Genomic DNA, 18,453 nt, shown 5'->3' on the forward strand with positions numbered 1-18,453 from the left:
AAATGCCGCGTGCCAAGACACGCACGAGTTTTTACCTGCTTTCTTTTCTTAGAAATGAAAGCCCTGAAGAGTGTAAAGCCCAAAAACCTAAACAGAAAGGCCATGGGCGCATTTAACGTAAAATGTTTTTAACAGTCAGCTAATTAGATACAATAAGAAAAAAGAAAAACACTGTCCACTAGGATGCACGACTGCTAACAACAGTCTGTTCATTACAGCTTTCATCAGCTTAGAGCATTGTCTTTTCTTAGATCTTGGTGCAATTTAGCTGGAACACCTTGTATAGCAATTCACCAAACACTATGCTGCCTTAAAACCCAATTAAGACCGTGCCTATTTGGTGACTGTTTCACTTCTGCTTTGAAAATCATACGTCCCCAGTTAGCTCACTTGCAAAAATCTTTTCGGTGCTACATTTGGAGCAGTCAGGTAACTACGAGTCTTTTGTTTCTTCCCGCACTTATTGCCTTCGTCATACTTTTAAAGCTCTTTAGCATATTTCCTTTACGTATATGGGTCAGCCTATGATAGTGTTCTTTCGTAGAAGGGTATGCAGCGAAGTTATGGCTTAACGAACCTAATACACGCGCTTTGGAACCGTTTGGGAAAAAGACATAATTAAATGTGCTAGAATGTGAGACATAACAAAGAACGTTGTCTGCAGCCTTTCATTTAACCCGTTCAACCTGGTGTTTTTTCACTTGATTGGTTGGCATAAGTGGTGCAAAAAGAACCTGTGCTGATAAATGTGGGATTGCTTAATAGATCCCCAACCTCCCAATACTTGCATCTGCAACTTACGTCCCTGGGACATATCTGGGACGATAGAGGAGAGCATGTCGGTTATGTTGAAACACATTTAAAGCGACAGTCGCCTCCAGAAACGTGCGTATGAAACAAGTACCAGAATGCCAGAGATTGTGCTACAGTCTATTTGGCCGATTTCCTCTCCCAAAAAAGTGCTTAGCTACTAAATAAACAAGTTTTATAGCGAAAGGATAGGGAGGTAGCAAGCGAGCTGGTGGTATAAAACTTCATAACTTAAAAACCCGAGACTAGGGGACCTTGTCAGTGTTGTCGTTTTTTTTGTCCCCTAGTCTCGGGTTTTTAAATTATGAAGTTTTATAGGTTAGCATTCATTCTCCAGTAGCTCCGGCGGCACAAAAACCATTTCGACATACTTTTGTACACCAATCACATGCTTCACAGACTAGTATTGTGTCCGAGCCCGTCCGGGTCTCTGGAGATATTCTTCATCCAAATATAAAGAGCGAAAATGACTGAAAACTGCATGTCTATAAGGAATGTTACTTTATTGTTTATAGTTCACTATATACTTCACACCATTAAAAATTAAAATGTATGTACTAAAAATCACATCAATAACTACATGATCATTTTATACATAAAATACATGATTCAATGTGGCATTTCCCTAGGGGCTTACTGTTATGCACCCCCACTGGTACTTTACAGGTTTACATTAAGAACACTTTGGTTTGGGCAACTTTATATATATTTTTAAAATTATGTACACAGTCAACAGCTGCAAATACCTCTAAAAGACTAAAAAACTTTACATGATACAAGAATAAATACTATTTCTTTTTTGATGACACCTTTGGCACCTGTCATATGCACGTGTAATACAAAAACACCGATATGACTAGTACAGGTCAATCACATGTGATGCATGCAATCAAGATAACACCACGCCACCTCTGAAATGTAACAGCAGTACTACAAATGTTCTGTTCCTCTCTGCACTTTTGTTATGGTAAGAAAAGTTTAAGGGTATAGGGTAAGAGCTCCACTTTTTTCGATATAAAAGGCTGTAGGAAATAATCCTCTGTCAATTGTATCGTGCTATGAGATGAGATGATAATTTCATGTTAAAAACATGAACCTACACTCCCACATTCCAAACTGTTGTCACGTTCAAGTGAGACTTTTGTTTTCATCGTAATCTACAGCAATGGGCCTACGATACGCTTGGTGGCCTGAAGGCCAGGGTTTGTTCACCCGTAATACTTTACAATGATGAATAATGTAGTCATAAGGGCATGCTGAGCAATGGCTGGAGAAGTCAAAATGTGCACTTGATGACAGTCAATACTTTTCTGCTGATTTGTTTCCTAGAGAAAAGAGAAATGTAACATTGCTCAACTTTCGCAGATCAATGCAAAACCGTACATGAAGCCACATGAAAGCCTACTGAAACAATAGGAGGACACCTGAACTGCTAGACCAGTTGTACGGTGCCTCAGATGTCCCAACATGAATGTGTTATGAAAGAGAACTGACCACACAAAAGCCCAGGCAAGAAAAGCTCACTGAACCCGGTAAGTCGACGATTAACAGGGATTGGTTAGATGAGTCGATTGACTGATTTGTTTTGTTAACAGGAAAACGATATACGAAAGTTTCCAGAGGACCATGGGTGACTGCGATACACATGACAGTATCAGACGAATGCTTATATGGAAGAGGTTACTTTCAAATGTCAGATTGCATGCAACACAAATAAAGGAAACCAGAGCACGACACATGACAGTATAAAGGAAGTTACATACAACAGTGAAAAGACAATGGAACGAATACTAATAGATATATTGTTTTTCCAAGACATACACGCACACACTTCAAACTGTAGGTAAACGTGACTCACCGCGTGTGGTAAACATACAATCACGGAGGTCCAAAATGCAATTCCACGGATATTTTGTACAAATTTTAAATAGACCGACAAAAAAAGTATTACATGCACTAGTCGAACAGGTAACAATGGTCACGGCTGGTAGGAAGACGACTCAGTGACGCTTCACTGCGATAGAGATCACAATAGGGAAAGAGTGACACACTGGAATGCAGCAAGTAGGACAGAGCAAACATATCCGTACATGAATGGCTCGTAACGTATATCAGACCTGACCACCGGGTGTCAAACGGGTGGTCACGTCAAAATCACAAACGGGTGTCAAATTCCACACAAGCGTCCTCCCTAAACTTGCGTGCACCACCGTAAGCTCTCGTGTGTAAGCCCAATTCTTCCTACTTGACAAACACCTATAAGTGCCATCTTGTGCTAGACTACTACTTTTACCTACAACTTCGACTAAAGTGACCCCTGGTGTTCGCAGATGGTTCTGCAGAATTCAGCGAAGAATTCACATGAGGCTTTGAAAGATGCATGAAGCTTAACGAAGAATTTGAAATTTTGAATTTTTTTTAATCTAAGCTGGCGTTATTCTAAGGTTGCCTTCTGTGCACTGTGCTTGTTCACTCGTTTCATAAAGGGTATATAATCTGGCATTAATACAGCCGTATATGATAAAATCATAGTAAAGTAAGGGCAGTACATTTAGCAAATAGTATTTCATTCAGATTTCAATTTTATGTAACGTAAAATTAGCAATGTTAACTGACGTACACGTAACTAATGTTATGTTACGTTATGTATGTATGTTGTGTGCAGTTGTACCACCGAGCTCATATGAGCCAAAATGGTAAAACTCTGAGGCTTCGACAGGATATTGGAAATTGCTGGTGGTTCTGGCTCACACGAACAACTAAGCGCACATTCTCAAGTTGAGAATGAGAGTGGAACGATGATGTTCGAATGAGTATGATATCGATGTCCAGTAGTGTAAATGTTCTCAAAGTGTGCTAAATGCCAGCTAAAATAGTGCTACAACAAATTGTACACGTAAATTCAACTATTTCCATTCTCCGTGACAAAATGGTGATCGCCAAAATTAAGTCGTCGTGAAAGTTACTACTTTTATAGTATTTTACGCGCGCTGACTTTGGCAACGCCAACCACAATATCGCACGACGTAGGTACGCACCACCTTTATGGCACCCCATGTTTCTGGACTTAAAAATCTGTGCTAATTAATTAAAAATGGAATTTAAAATGTGCGAGTAAATAGAGTAAGCGCGAGTACACTAGACATAGAAAAATACTGATTTGGATGCCCGTTCCAAGCACAAGCGCCAGCGGGCGAGCTGGAAGCCTTGACGAGAATATTCCCTTAAGTTGCACCGCATTACTTTAAACCGATACTTGGATAGCTCAAAGTAAGCTTTGGGCCCTAGCCAATTAAGGATGAATTAATCGAAGACCAGTGTATCCAGTTTTTAAAAAAGTAATAATCTGCAGAGATCGTGGTTAGATCAGTAAAGTCATATAAAAGCTTCTCAGACTTTCAGAGCTTGTAAGGAGGATGCTTTAGCAGTTTTTCTGACGAATGTTCAAATTATTCTGCGTAATTTTTGGCAATCTGAAGTAGCAGGTCACATAGAGGCGACGCAACGCATACGATACAAACAAAACAGTCAGCACCAATACAAGGACAGAGCTGCAAGAGCAGCTCATGTTTTCACTAACGGGCTGCTCTCACCATCGCTGCCATCAGTGAAACCCTGGTCCAAGGACGAAGATGGGCTCAGATGTGGTTTCGGTGGAATGCGCTGCGAGCTGTGACTGATGCCGTAGCCAAAGTATATAAGTAGACCTGCAATGAATGTATGTTGACTACATGTGCAATACAAAACACGCAACGACGTACCTAATCCCATCCAAACAGCAAAACGTGCCCACGTTGATACTGGAAGTCTTAGCATGAGGTAGGTGTTGACAAACATGTTGAAGATTGGAATATAAGGCACTAACGGAACCTGCAAGCAAAAAAGAGCAGCATTTTACGAAGGTATTATGCATGTTTTAGATGTGAGGGATACGGTAGAACCGCTATACCGGGTGTTTCACTTGAATCCCCGGGCTAAATAATTCGCGAACGGGTGCACCAATCAACTAACTTTCTTTTTTACAAGTATCTGTCCGATACCACCTACAAGCTGCGCACCGTGTGAATGAGCGGGCGGCGCTCATTATTTAAATAAAAATTCAAATGAGTTTCGCAAAAAAACATGACTTCTAAAGCAGGGCGCTGTTGGCATTAAAATGGGTACTACCCCTTTTGGGACCTTCAGTGGACACCTTTTAGAGAAAAATCTGCCACCGAAGCAGGTCATTTGTTGCTGTAATTAATTGGTTTCGGTTTACATATTTTGTCGCGGCTGGTCGCGGTGAAGCACAAAAGGACGTAATTCATTGGTGTAAGGACATAATTCATTGGTGGATAAGGGAGTGGAATAGCGTCCTTTTACGCTTCACTGCAACCAGTCGCGACAAAAATATATAAACCGAAACCAATTAATTACTGCAACAAATGACCCGCTTCGGTGGCAGATTTTTCTCTAAAAGGTGTCCACCGAAGGTCCCAAAAGGGGTAGTACCCATTTTAATGCCGACAGCCAAAAGCCAGTCGCGTCATTTTTTTACGCCGACATGGATCACATTTAGGGTCTGACTTTTTCGGGTTAAACCGGATTCCTCCGGATTTTCCACCCGCCTTCGCCACTCAGTTTTGAACCAATTTGGGTTAAACCCAATTTCTCCAATTCCAATCAAGTATCATGTTATACTATCACATAGCTATCACATCCACTATTTGGTAGCAATCTGAATGCATGTCTTGAGTAAATATTACTTTAGTGCAACAATAAACTATGCGAAGCACATTTGACGTTACAACATGTGGTGCTTGGTGACTATAACTCACGAGGAGTGAGTTATAGTCAGACATCACTTATCACTTATCATCACTTATCATCAGTTATCACAGACATGATTCCTCCAGAAGTGGAAGAGTCGTTTCACAACCTTTTCAAGGTTCAACTCAAGCTGTCACCCATCTTCTGCGACCAATCAACAAATAAAAGCACGGCAATGTAACTCACTGCGAAAGACAAGGCAGAAGTGTCGGCTCTTGGCTGTCGTATCAGAGCTATGATGTTCAGCAGCACCAGCATGGCGACAATGCCAAAAGGAACGACACAGTAGATGTTGCCCGAGAACAGCGGGGTCTCGGCAAATACCAATATGCTATTCATTATAAAAAACAGCACACCTGTAAAAAAGCATGAATTACAAGAGTAAATATCGCTATAGTTGCCGCAAGAAAAATACATACATTCAGAGTGGAATGCACAAAAGGAACCCGAAAATGGATCGCAACACAAATCACAAGCTTTTCTTGTGCAACTGCAGAAAAGCATGCCAAGAATACATAGAACACAGTGTTGTCCCAATGCACAACATTGCATACACAGTAAGACTTGCATATTATGAGTACGACACAAATGGGTGTCACAAACATAATTGCCATGGACGGATTGAGCTAAAACAGCATGTTCCTGTGTGATGTGTGGAAAAAGCAATCTTCTCCAATGGAAAAAGCAGATGGTATGACAGCAAACGTTAAGCAGAACAGAAACGGCTAAAACCATTCTGCTAAAATTTGTAGCCTGCAAAATAACTCGGCTGTGCTTGAGCCTTCGTTTGAGAGCTTTTTTTCCTGTCGTACCGTGTCTCAGGTTTTTCTGTTACTGATGACATGTCTGCTAGCCCTGCAAGATCCAAAGCTCGCCTTACAGTCTATGACACTAAACACTAAAGCAGTACAACGAAGAAACAAAATGCTAGCAAGCTGGCGTAGGCTAGTTGTAGATATGCACAAAGTCGTTTGTGTCTGCCCCACATACCCAGGGGAATCTTTGAATGATGAGACACAGGCACGTGTTGCAGCTATGACATTTATGTAAAGCAATGCTTAGTGCAACGGTGTATGCAGGACAACAAAGGTTGCCGGGAAGACTCGAGCAAAGAGTCCACCCTGGGTGCAACTACACGCTTCTCACCGAGTGAAAGCACAAGCTTCTTTGAGATGCCCGATGTTGCTTTTGTTGGTTCAGCGAGGCCTTCCCAGTTGAAAGCTGTCTTGAAGACACTGTCGTCTGGTTCGCCTAGAATGGGCAGGTGCGAATCCTTCCAGTCTACTGAAGCACTGCCATCTGCAGGATCATTATTGGCTACCTCGTACCTGCAACAACGCTTTTAATTAGTAATTGAGCGTAGCAGGTCGCTGACATAAAGGTACTGCATGTTATCATGTAAAGGTAAGGGCGTTAGTGAAGAGCATGCAATGTCGAAATATGGGATGTACTTGGGCATCAGTACAGCTAATACAGTTGCAGTGAGAAAATAGGCATAGTAAAGGTTTACTGACACATTCAAGGCTTGTAGAAAGGCATGAACAAAGTTATGGCAGTTACAAAAACCTATGTACTCTGAGGACCATGCACCCTGCTTAACCCTCAAATACTTTGAGCATGTTTCAAGACAAGTTAACTCTATTATTGTTATGACACTGGCCGAACTAAAATTGCACAGTGTACACCAGGGTGCTACAAGAAGGCGGGATAACGCCAAGTTGAATATCCACTAGAACTAGGGATCTGGCAGCTACCTAGAGAGAGCATGTTGATTTGTTTGTGCAGCAATACCAAACACAAAAGCATGCTATACAACTACAGCCCAATTCACACACAACATTTACAAACAAACATACAAGTAAGACCTTGTTTGTAGGCTAAGCAAAGCACAAAACACAGCACTGTAAGTAATCATTTCCAAGACATGTTTGAATACGCTCTGGAAGTAGGTCAGCCTTCCGCGCAGCCCCTCACCTTTTCCCTTTCCCCTCGTGCACGTAGAACGGTCTCATTGGATCGCTCTCAAATAAGGTACCACAACGACTACACGTGAGGACCACTTTGCTTAATTTTTTATACCGTAGTGTTGTGGTCCGTCTGCGAATGCCCCCTTATTGCTGGTTTCTCAGTCTACTAGGGCTGTGCGAATATTCGAAATATTCGATATTTGTTCCGAATAACGGTACTGCGATATTCGTACCCGAACCGAATAACATTTTATCGAATACTCGAATATATTCGAAATACCGCAAGGTGGCTTCAAGTCATGCCTCTGAGCATTGGGCGAAGCCTACTTTACATTTCTGCGGCTCAAATATATTTTGCAAGATGGCTTCACCTCATGCCTCTGAGTGTTAGGTGAAGCTTACTTTACATATCTACAAGTGCAGACTTGAATATATCCTGAAAGTTGGCTTCGCCTTATGTCTCCGAGCATCGGGCGAAGCCTAGTTTACACTTCTGCCAGTGCTGCCGGGTTATAGGCATGGTTTAAAAGTGCGATTTGAGGGATCACTGAAAGTGCGCAGAGACGTACTGTCGTAGCGTATTATTAAATTCATTGTCTACAGAACGAGAATCATAGAAATGAAGCATGAAAGGCACCGAAGAGAGACTCATGCTAAAAGGACCAAGGATGGGTGTGTTGACACAGCATGCATGAAACTTACATTTTCCTACGCCTGGATACAGAAACAGATAATGATGCTGCAGGTGAATCAATAGGGACTGGAACAGTCGGTTGATATCTGAAGCCAGCCAATCAGAAACAAATGCAACTTCCACCACCAAGCCATGACGTACATGTATAGTGACCACATTTGCAAACAAACAGTGGCACTGGAATCATCATAGTTCACAGTGCCACTAATTATAGCAGTCACCACCATAATCATTGTGCTGTGACATATGTAGCATCAATCTAAAAAATCATAATCAAAACCAGCATAAATAAAAAAATATCTAGCATCAGTATTATCCTATCGAAATTTTACACACCAAAATCATGCCTTTTCCTGTGCTGAGCACACCTTGATACATATTTATTTTCTTACAGGAGGCAAAATCTACCTTTTTTCAATGCAATAGCTTTACAGGGAAGACACCCTAAGACCATGTGACATGGTCATGTGACAGCCTTTCTGCGTTTCAGACTGAGTTTCAACGTGTGTTGCACAATGCCCAAGATGTAGCCTTGTTTGTTTGTCTTTTTCCTTGGAACACCTTATGCTACGGCCATTTAAACGTCGAATGCGAGACAGTCCAAAAGCCACATCGTAGGAGTAATCAAAAACTATACCCTAACAGAGCTTACATTTGCAGGCACTACTGTGTCATCACCAGCAGCAAGAACTTATACAGGTCCTATTCAGGCTGTAGTACTAACTTCTACTCGAGTTATTATCACACTAGATGTGGCTCAAAGTGTCTTATAATTAGAGCCTGAAGTTTTCGGGAAATATTTTTTTTCTAAATTCGGGGGGTAAAAATCGGGTAAACAAACATGTGCGCTGAATTCATGCGTATTCGGGTGAAAAAAACTTCCAGTGTGCTAAATTTGGGGAGAAATCGGGCTCAGTTACTCAAACTAACTGTACTGGTTTGGTACAAACGGTGATGTAACTGCGTTTGCTGCCAAACAAGCTAGTGTGCATTCCTACGGACGTCTCAGTGAGGGCAATTTGCTGGGTAAAAATTGGGTTTCACTCTAAAGAGGCAACCTTCAATTCAGCGCGCAAATTCGGGGAAGAATTGGATTATACCCTAAAACGTCAGGTTCTACTTATAATTCATCCAAGTATACAAGCACGGTATAAAAAGTACCACAAGAATGCCAAAATTCTCAGTTATATATACTGCCGCTTTGGCCTGCTGGGATGCTCACACTTTCGGCATATACTTACCTGAGCATGAGCACAGATACAGCAACCAAGCTATAGGCCAGTAACGTCCCAATAGACATCATGTTGGCCAGTTCCTCAACGTTAAACATCATGGCCATTGCGCCTGCATGCAGATGCGGAACATTCAGAAAACCTTGAAGTCGTGAGAAGGGGTGCTGACACACCCCGAATAATTCTACACAAATATACTACGCACCAGCAAACAGTCCTGATACCGCTGTGGCTATTAAGGGGGTCCTCAGCTGCGGATGAACTTTGGCGAGAAAACGGAAGATGAGACCGTCGGACCCCATGGCGTACAGGACACGTGGCAGAGGAAACATTCCTCCCAGAAGGCTGCAACGTAATTTTTTAGTAGGAGTCAGCCTCATTTTGAACTGCATAAATGAACACATAAATAAATCGCATCAATCATAGTCAAACCACAATGAATGCTGCGGGAAGAAAGGGATGTTAGTGTTTCCTATTTATGGCTTAGCAGACATTCCTCTTGACTGATAATATGGGGTGCTACACAGTAAGGATACCCAACATCAATCGAAGTCTGAATGTGCATATGCCGCTAATTTTTGGTGCTTATCTCAGGAACTACAAGGATCCTTTAATTGCAATTCTGCATTCTCAAACTTCATGTAACTTACAAACAAATAAGAGTTAATCAATAAAACCAGCCAATGTCTCCAAAGCGGCAGTAAAGGAGCACAGGAACCGTTAACTTTCCCTGACCGAAGCGCAAAAATTTCTTGTGGAATGGAAGTTGCTGTTACCTTGACACCAACACAAAAGGAACAGGGTTCACCTGCAGCGGCGTTCATATTATACTGTGGCGTGTAACGGCATATTTCATTCCGCAAGGAATCGTTTTTGCACTTTAGTGCCCCTCGAAGTATAGCGTGCTGCTAAGAAATGCATCTAATACCCCTGTCACACGACAAATTTAATGTCATTCCCAGCGAATGACACTCGCACTGAATGACATTCATGAGTTGACAGACTCATTCGCCTTTTCCTCTCGCACCGACAGCGTACTCTCGCAGTAGAGAGCTAGCAAAAACAACAACGATAAACCGTTCAAAGAAATGGAAGACGAATGAAAAATCGTACTCCAACATTTTGTCACGAATTTGATAACTTTTGACACGAAGGAAGCTAAACACTGTTTTTCGGAGAACTACCCTCGCTCCCAGTTGCCACGTTGCCCAGCGCGGTGCAGATGGGCTTCTTAGTTGTCTTTGCTTGTGGTACCTAGCCAGTTAAGTGTCTTTGAAAAAAAAAAAATTAAAAAAAATTGTGAAATATTCTAATGTTTCGCTAGTTTCGAGCAAAAGAAATTAATTATATAACTCATGTACCTGTGTAATGCTTCATATACAGGTTGTTCAAAATTAAGCCTTCACTAGCACTTTATAAATACGTAGGTGAACACAAGAAAAATGAGTGCTGCTTTTCTGTTCCTTGAGTGAGAAACAGGTGCTACATAATTAGCAGCACCTGTTTCTTACACAAGTAGCGTAAAGTTATCATCCGGTTTCCTGCCATCGCTGTGTTTGCGTAGCGCTCGTGAAAGCTTAATTTTGAACACCTTGTATTCGGCCCTGGTGTCTTAATTATCGACACCGACATCATTTGCCAATTACATTCTGTTTCTTCGTGTAGCTGGATGCGAGACAAACGAATGCCATTCGGTTTGCAGTGCGACAGGGGTATAAGGTTAACAAATGCACTTAACAAATATGGAAGTCTGCAGAGCACAGCTGACGGTGTTGCTCGAGAGCACCGCTCACGCATCGCCAGGAAAGGAAAAGTGAGTGCCGCCCTTTAAAGGTTAAAAAATCTCTGGCACGATAAAAAGGAGGACAGCCTGACACAACGCTACCTTGTTGAAAGTCCGGCGAGGGCCCCGATGGAAATGATCCACTTGGCGACCGGCCACCCGGCCTGCCCGAACACATACGGCAGTGGCGCAGAAACGTTCTGGTCGTAGTAAGGCCACAAAAGCGTCTCCACGACGGAGACGCCAAAGTAGGCGAGGAATACTATGAAGAGCGAGACCACTATGCTTATAGGAATGGCTCGTCGTGGATTGCGAACCTCCTCCCCTGAAACGGAAAAAAGGTAATGGTGCTACATCGTATGTTTGTTCAGGTGTACAGAAATACACTGTGTTCAACGTGTATGTGGAGCAGGGTTGCGGAGTTGCCAGTCCGGAGTTGGAATGATTCTGGAATCATTCCAGATTTATTGAAGCCTGGAATGGAATTGGAATGGCAGAAACTGTCGCAGGGATGGAATGGGAATGAAATTGGGCGTTTTTTGGGGCAGGAATCGAATTGGAATGGAATGGTCTGGGTGCCCAGGTGGTAGTTTTGGTTTCAGCCCAGTTGTTTCGGTCCCCTTCTGCCCTGAAATAACCTTGTCTCCATGCTTTTGTGTCCGTGTTGGGTAAATGTCGGTCTCCTCTAGCACTGCTAGGCTAGCCAGCACAGTTACCGGTCCTTTTTCTTTTATTGATAGAGTTAAAGGAATGGAATAGGGTTGCCAAGTCATTCCAGGAGTGGGAACTGACCATAACTTTTCATTCCGAGGAATTGAAAGGAATGGAATTATCACAAATGTCCATTCCTCGGAATGGAATTGGAATGGAATGGTTGACCCCATTCCGCAACCCTGATGTGGAGATTCTGATAATTCATTTTTCACACCAAAAGCCCGCACAAAAAAGCGCACAATTAATGCACCTTTTAACCCAAATGCAGAGCACCATAACAAAGGGGCATAAATTATGCTAAATAAACTGACACTCGTTCTATGCTGTCGCCACGTGGTACATGCTGGCCGTACCATCAGAGCGCAAATTCGCAAAATCTGAGCTCGAAATATGCAGGAAGAAAGCACCAATACCTGGGCGACAAAGTTTATGGTGGGTTAATTATGCGAATGTGACCAGCTCCCATGGCATAGTGGTTAGGATGACCGCTTAGCACGCAAAGACCGGGAGCTGACACAGATTCGAATCCCCGTTCCGGCTGTGCTGCCTGAGGTTATCCCTGGGTTTTCCAGCGGACTTTCAAGACAAATGTTGGCGCAGTTCCCCCTAAAGTCGGCCCAGTACGCATCCCCCCATCTCCCATTCCTTCCTGTTGTCCTCTCTCCATCTGTCCACGTCTGTATGTCACTCATAGCGACAGCTGCTTTGCGGAGCTAACACGGAATTTTAAAATAAATACGTAAATGAATCAAATTATGCAAGTGCGTTAGTGATGCGAGCATGTTAACTATGCGAGATGTTAATTATGCGAGACATTAATTATGCGAGCAAACAGGGTCCTTTTCTCAAAACAATGGATTTCAAATATGCATATTTTGTACAAGCAGCACCGAGGGTACATACCTGTTGTTGCAATGCAATCAAATCCAACGAAGGCATAAAAGCAAGATGCAGCACCATTAAGCATACCACCTAGCCCATATGGAAAGAATCCACCTTTTCCATAATGGGCGGGTACCTATACAGAGAAAATGCAGCGATTGATTGATTGATTGGCAAAAGAAAAGTGAATTATTCAATAATGACGTCAATACGATACAAAGGCCAGACTCATGGTACATATTTATGACAAAGTAGGTAAGTGCAAGGATCCGCTTTTTGATCATGCCTCTCAACAAGCTTGAATTTCATTCACACAAAGCTGGTGATGATGATGATGATAATTGGTATTTTATGGTGCATACGGGGCTAAGGCTATAGGTATTTCTTTTTTGGTTGTTTCACTTGAAATTGCATGCATTTGGTGCATTAAGCCTGTTGCAGTTAAAAAAAAAACTACATGTAGGGGGGCTTTCACTGCTCCTTTAAAACGTATGTTACGAGCAATAAGCAATGAACCTGGTGTTTCCTTTGTGTGCCCTTTGTATCACACACTAGCAAAAATTCATCAGTATGATGAGTTCAGTATCAAGTGACTCACAAGTATTCAGTATCAAGTGACTCACGGTATCAGGCTTCAGCTGCCAGTTTCCTACGTCTGCTTTGAAAGATCCGCAGACGACAACGTACACGACAATCAGGAGATTCAGCCCAGTGAATATGTTGTTGAACCGTGTGGATTCTTTCACACCAATCGCCAGCATAACTGGACAACCAGAAACATAAAAGTGTGTTAAACTGCACCCGCACATACACATATACAGGATGTTTCATTTAACGTAAAAAAAAAAAAAGTTGTATTAAAAAATCCACTTGTCTGAAGACAATAGGGTCAATGCGATTTATCTCGGGAGAGATTTAGCCATTACTTCTGAGCACTTTTATCAAATTTAATTCCCGAGGAATTTAAATTTTCCAATTTATCTCCGAAATTTGCCAAGTCACCCTCCCGTATATTCTACGGAAACAAAAAGCGCAAGTCGCATTTAACCCATTACATCGTAAAATACGTTCCCTACTGCACTGGTAGTAGCTGGAAAAAAATTCTGGGGCGCAAATTGTCGGCTGAGCTCAGTTCTTCGTCAAATTAATGCAAAATGCAGCGGAAGAAAAATGGTCACCTGCCCCTTCCTGTTTCCTTCTCGCTCTTCTTTCAGATAACTTTGCGTTGCAACCACACTGCCGTTATCAGCGGAAGCTTGGAAAAGGGAAAGTGAAAGGGTTCTTTCGGAGATCTGAGCGCGGCCGGCAATTTGCGCGCCTCGGAACGATGGTTTTCGAATGTTTTTTCTGGCTACAGTATTACCATCCATTGTGGTAGCAAATGTATTTTGCGTAAATCAGGCATGCGCTTTCGGTTTCCGTCAAAAAACAAAAAAATGTTAGGTTGACTCGGCAAATTTTGGAGTTCAATTGGGAAAATTCAATTTCTCGTAAATTATATTCGTGCTCAGAAGTCATGGCAAAATCTCTCCCAAGATAAACAGCATTGACCCCATAGTGTTTAAACATTTTTATACAGTATGTTTTTTTTTTATGTTTTCACGTTGGGTGAAACGCCCTGTATGTAGAAACAAACCGTGCCTTACCCGTTAAAAGTAGGGTAATTCCGAAGGCAAACAGATCTGGATAAGAGGACATCCAAGACACTCCAATGGGCATCCACTGCTTGAGATGGACTTGAATGGTGTCATTGAGTAAGGAATCTAAATAGCCGCTGTAGCCACGGGCCACTGATGCAGTGCCTGAGGGGGATGATGGAGTTGTTTTTACATTCTGAATGCGAAAGTGGATGTGGCACTCACCTATGACATACTCCAAGATGAGATTCCAGCCAATTACAAAGGCCATGAATTCACCTACAGTAACATAGCTGTACACATACGCTGATCCTGCTCTTGGTACGCGAGCACCAAACTCTGCATAGCACAGACCTGAAATGTAATTTATAAAGGGAACGTTCTTAGTCGAAGTCAGTTACAAGAAGGGCAATCAGTCCACCAGTTCATTCTGGATAGCGGTAGGTAGCTTAGGTACTTAGCGGGATGTGTCATGTTCTCAAGGGCAAGACATGATTAACATTTACCTCTTTTAACTGTTACCCTCATGATCTAGGCATTATCTCACATGAAATCTCACTACCAATTTGTCTCGAAAAACCTTAGGCAAGAAATAAACAAGAATAACTAAATGTCTACGGAGTCAATTATGATTGCAAGTCAATCCACCGGCGGGTCAACACAATGGACCAGATTCAAATATTTAACAGACAGTGTCTTTAAGACCGTTGTAAAAACACTTGAGGGATTTCATGACTTCATGTGGCTGCACAAACTCCATGCTTTTTAACATTTGCACATGCAACGTCTCCACAACATATCAGTAGGATGTTCACATACTCACATGCCACATGTTACACAATCCCAACAACTCACCAGAAAACACTGATGCAACTGCCGCTATTAGAAAGGACAACACAACAGCCGGGCCGGCCTTCGTGCTCGCAACCTGCCCCGCGAGTACGTATATTCCGAGGCCCAATGTGCCACCCACACCTGGAAGCAGACGCGTTTAGTCGCAAACACATATACGGTATTAACATTTAAGTGCAAACTTGTACTTGCCCAAAAATGTGAGATCCGTCGTTGAAAGGCAACGGTTGAGCTCCGTGTGCTCCTGGACGTCACCGCTAACATTTTTCCGGCGTACCAGCGCACGCAGCAGGTTTTTGAGCCAGCCGGGCATTGTGTGCTTTTACTATACAGGGGTGTGCTGAAACGTAATAATGCTCGTAACACAGTGCGATATAGAGGCGTCAATACAACTCGGAAGTATAAGTATTGATGTTATGTGACGTATGGGTCTCGAAAAAGACGTCGAAAACGAGAAAAGCGCAAAAAATGGAAAGCAATTTAGTTTCTCCGAGTGCCTGAAATCAGAGGCGTAGCCAGTCGAGATGTTTCAGGGGTTCAACCCCACCTCCCCCCAGGCTTGTACCTTCGGTAGCACATATTGGTGAGGGAAAACTGAGGTGAAACCCTCCTCTCCATGTAACCCGCAGAACACCTCCCCCAGTGATTTATCCAGACTCCCCTACACCCCCCAAATGTTCAGTGACACCCCCCTAGCTCTTTCACCTGTGTACCCCCTACAGGGGGTGCCCTTGCGATTTCAGCTTTAGACACATGTCGGTAATGATATGTTAAGCTGTGATGACGTAACTATAATAATGACACCCCCCATCTTTTCCAATACCCCTCCATGCTTGGGATTCTGGATAAACCACTGATCCTCCCCTAAGTATTTTTCTGGCTATGCTGCTGCCTAGGATGCACGCTCTTAAAATGTTATTAAATCATGCTATCTTATTACTATTCTCCTAACTTATTTCACATCACTGCCCTGCGCTGAAACATGTACCACGCTAAGGTAAAAAAAAAATAAAATAAAAGACGTTATTGGAAGTAAGCAAGACTTGGTGCCACTTGGGCAGCCTTCAAGCTATCCTTTTTAAAATATTTTTATTTATATATTTTTTATTTTTTATTGACTTAATTCTTGCACTGTTTTCTGTACAATTTGTTACGCACCATCACTGAGACATATGTCGTTCATGGGCACGATTATATACTTGAAACAGTAAATATACGTGAAGTAGATAGAGACTAATGTCTCTGCATCTTTTATATCAAATCTAATCTCGGGCTCAGTACACTATTCTCTCATATACATATCTTCGTGAGGGTTAGAGAGATACGAGAGAAGTTACAGATTAGAGAATTAGCGATAAGATACAATTGTCTTCCTAGAACATTGTCTCGATAAAGAGAAGTGACTCAGCGATCGCACAGGTAAGGCACGTGTATGCGATATGAGGCTATGACGTATGACAATTGCAACAAAAATATATAGAATACATACACACGCATACATTTCGCAGAAGAACAAACGTATAGAAATACTCGGAACGAAATATATGCATAAAAAATCCGCAGATGGTGCGTTCCAGTTGGTACAGAACGAATGACAGGGTTTTGTTTACGATTCATCGGCTGTCATACTTCGAAGATCAAGATTTTTTCTTTCTTTTTTCGAAATGTTTCGATGCAAATCGCACTTTGGTTCCTTCGCCGTGGAACGAGTGTTAGAATAAACAACGTCACACGTCACTTTGCCAAACAATGAAAATTTTTCCGCAGTCTTCCAGCTGTAACGCGCCGTCGGTTTTAGCTTTCACGTTTATGGAGCGATCTTGCAAGCTGAAACTATTGTAATTTGACAGTCACGCTTGGACGGGCTTCTCCGATCGGATAGCGTGAAAGCTGCTTTTGTAAAGTAAGCGAACAAATACAGAAACACTGGACAGGAACCGTACTCACGGTGGGCGGCTCTTCTCGCTGATCAAATGAAACACACGCACATGAACTACTTACGCGCACTCCGTACAGTAGGGTGCGCGACGGGCAGCGATGCAATACGAAACCGAAACGAAATGAAAGAGAAACAGACCAATTGTAATCGGTCGGCTTATTTCTGGCCAATCTATCTCGTCTCACACGCGAGACATGTAGGAGTTGTAAAACACGAGCACATAAACGATACTGAAGATGCGTCGTAGTTTATGACGGAAACCTTTTGGAAATAAACCGTGCCAGCAATGTTTATTCTGCAGAAGATAGCGGTTGCACTTGTAACCAGATAACTGCACTATATGTTATCGCGAGACTTCATTTTCGAGACGCGACCGCTTATAGTGTTGTTTTTCTTTCAAGTCCTATCTTGGCATAGTTCTCGACGAGTGACAACAGTTCTTGAGCCTGACCCAGGCCATGGCGTGTTTCGGGGTTTCAACCCCCCCCCCCCCCCCCTCCCTGTGGAACCCCCTTCCAAAAAAAGTATTTGACAAACGGCATGGTTTTCCTCATTTCCCCCCACGACTCCTCGTAAGCAAAAGGACTATCTGAAAAGTGACATTTCTTTCGTAGGGTCGATATTTCAGATTTTTTTATTTGAACAGTTGTTAAAGCTCCACACTTCTATGGGATCTTTATGCAGTAGTTTAGGATAATAAACAATAAGGTTAATTATTTCAGGCCCCTGCGAGAATGATAACCCACACAAAATCATTAGCTTAAAGTAGCACAGAAGCCATTTTTAACACCCTGTTTTCTTCATATAAAACTGTTAAGTAGGCCATTAAGATACACCATGCGAAGTAATTCACACCACAGAGTCATAATTATCCAAGAAATTGAATTTAAAGTACGCCGCAAAAAGCGACCCTGCGCAACGGCGGCCCCCTTCTCAGAACGCCTTTGAAAGAAAACGCAGAAATGTCGTGGACCAAACAACACATCTCCGTTCTTTGGGCCAAGTTCACGGAGCTCTCAATGTTCCAGAAAAAAAAAAAAATCTCGAGATAGACAGAGCATGTCCGACATAAATTTTTTTCTAAGAGGGTCGAGCTACACCTCTGGCTTATTTTCGCGTGGGATCCACCTACTA

General features: G+C 42.5%; 1 protein-coding gene across 3 annotated transcripts; it reads right to left on the reverse strand.

Moving 5' to 3' along the window:
• Nucleotides 1–1,296: 1,296 nt before the first annotated feature.
• LOC135370574 (cationic amino acid transporter 2-like) lies at nt 1,297–17,551 on the reverse strand. Of its 3 annotated transcripts, none has more exons than XM_064604347.1 (16): nt 17,328–17,550; nt 15,573–15,720; nt 15,384–15,503; nt 14,754–14,882; nt 14,538–14,693; nt 13,515–13,654; nt 12,913–13,027; nt 11,398–11,620; nt 9,718–9,857; nt 9,522–9,624; nt 8,289–8,366; nt 6,766–6,947; nt 5,806–5,975; nt 4,572–4,680; nt 4,404–4,517; nt 1,297–2,135 (listed from the first exon to the last, which is right to left on the reverse strand). In XM_064604347.1, exons 2-16 carry the CDS (start codon nt 15,691–15,693, stop codon nt 2,110–2,112), a joined length of 1,926 nt encoding a protein of 641 aa, XP_064460417.1. In that variant the 5' UTR covers nt 15,694–15,720; nt 17,328–17,550; the 3' UTR covers nt 1,297–2,109. The 3 variants fall into 3 exon arrangements, with proteins under 3 accessions (XP_064460417.1, XP_064460419.1, XP_064460418.1); XM_064604348.1 differs by lacking the exon at nt 1,297–2,135 and adding an exon at nt 2,142–2,824 and having other exon boundaries at nt 17,328–17,551; XM_064604349.1 differs by lacking the exon at nt 8,289–8,366.
• Between the last annotated feature and the right edge of the window lie 902 nt (nt 17,552–18,453).

The sequence above is a fragment of the Ornithodoros turicata genome, chromosome 10 (genome assembly GCF_037126465.1).
Source record: "Ornithodoros turicata isolate Travis chromosome 10, ASM3712646v1, whole genome shotgun sequence".
In the NCBI taxonomy this organism is placed as follows: Eukaryota; Metazoa; Arthropoda; class Arachnida; order Ixodida; family Argasidae; genus Ornithodoros; species Ornithodoros turicata.

What these genes read in the sequence shown, in the direction of transcription:
- LOC135370574 (XM_064604347.1), bottom strand. Translation starts at nt 15,693, where the DNA reads ATGCCCGGCTGGCTCAAAAACCTGCTGCGTGCGCTGGTACGCCGGAAA. An exon ending in CATCTTGGAGTATGTCATAG is followed by an intron (nt 14,694 to 14,753) that starts GTGAGTGCCACA and finishes CATCCCCCTCAG; the next exon opens with GCACTGCATCAGTGGCCCGT. An exon ending in GTATCTGTGCTCATGCTCAG is followed by an intron (nt 8,367 to 9,521) that starts GTAAGTATATGC and finishes GGCTGGCTTCAG; the next exon opens with ATATCAACCGACTGTTCCAG.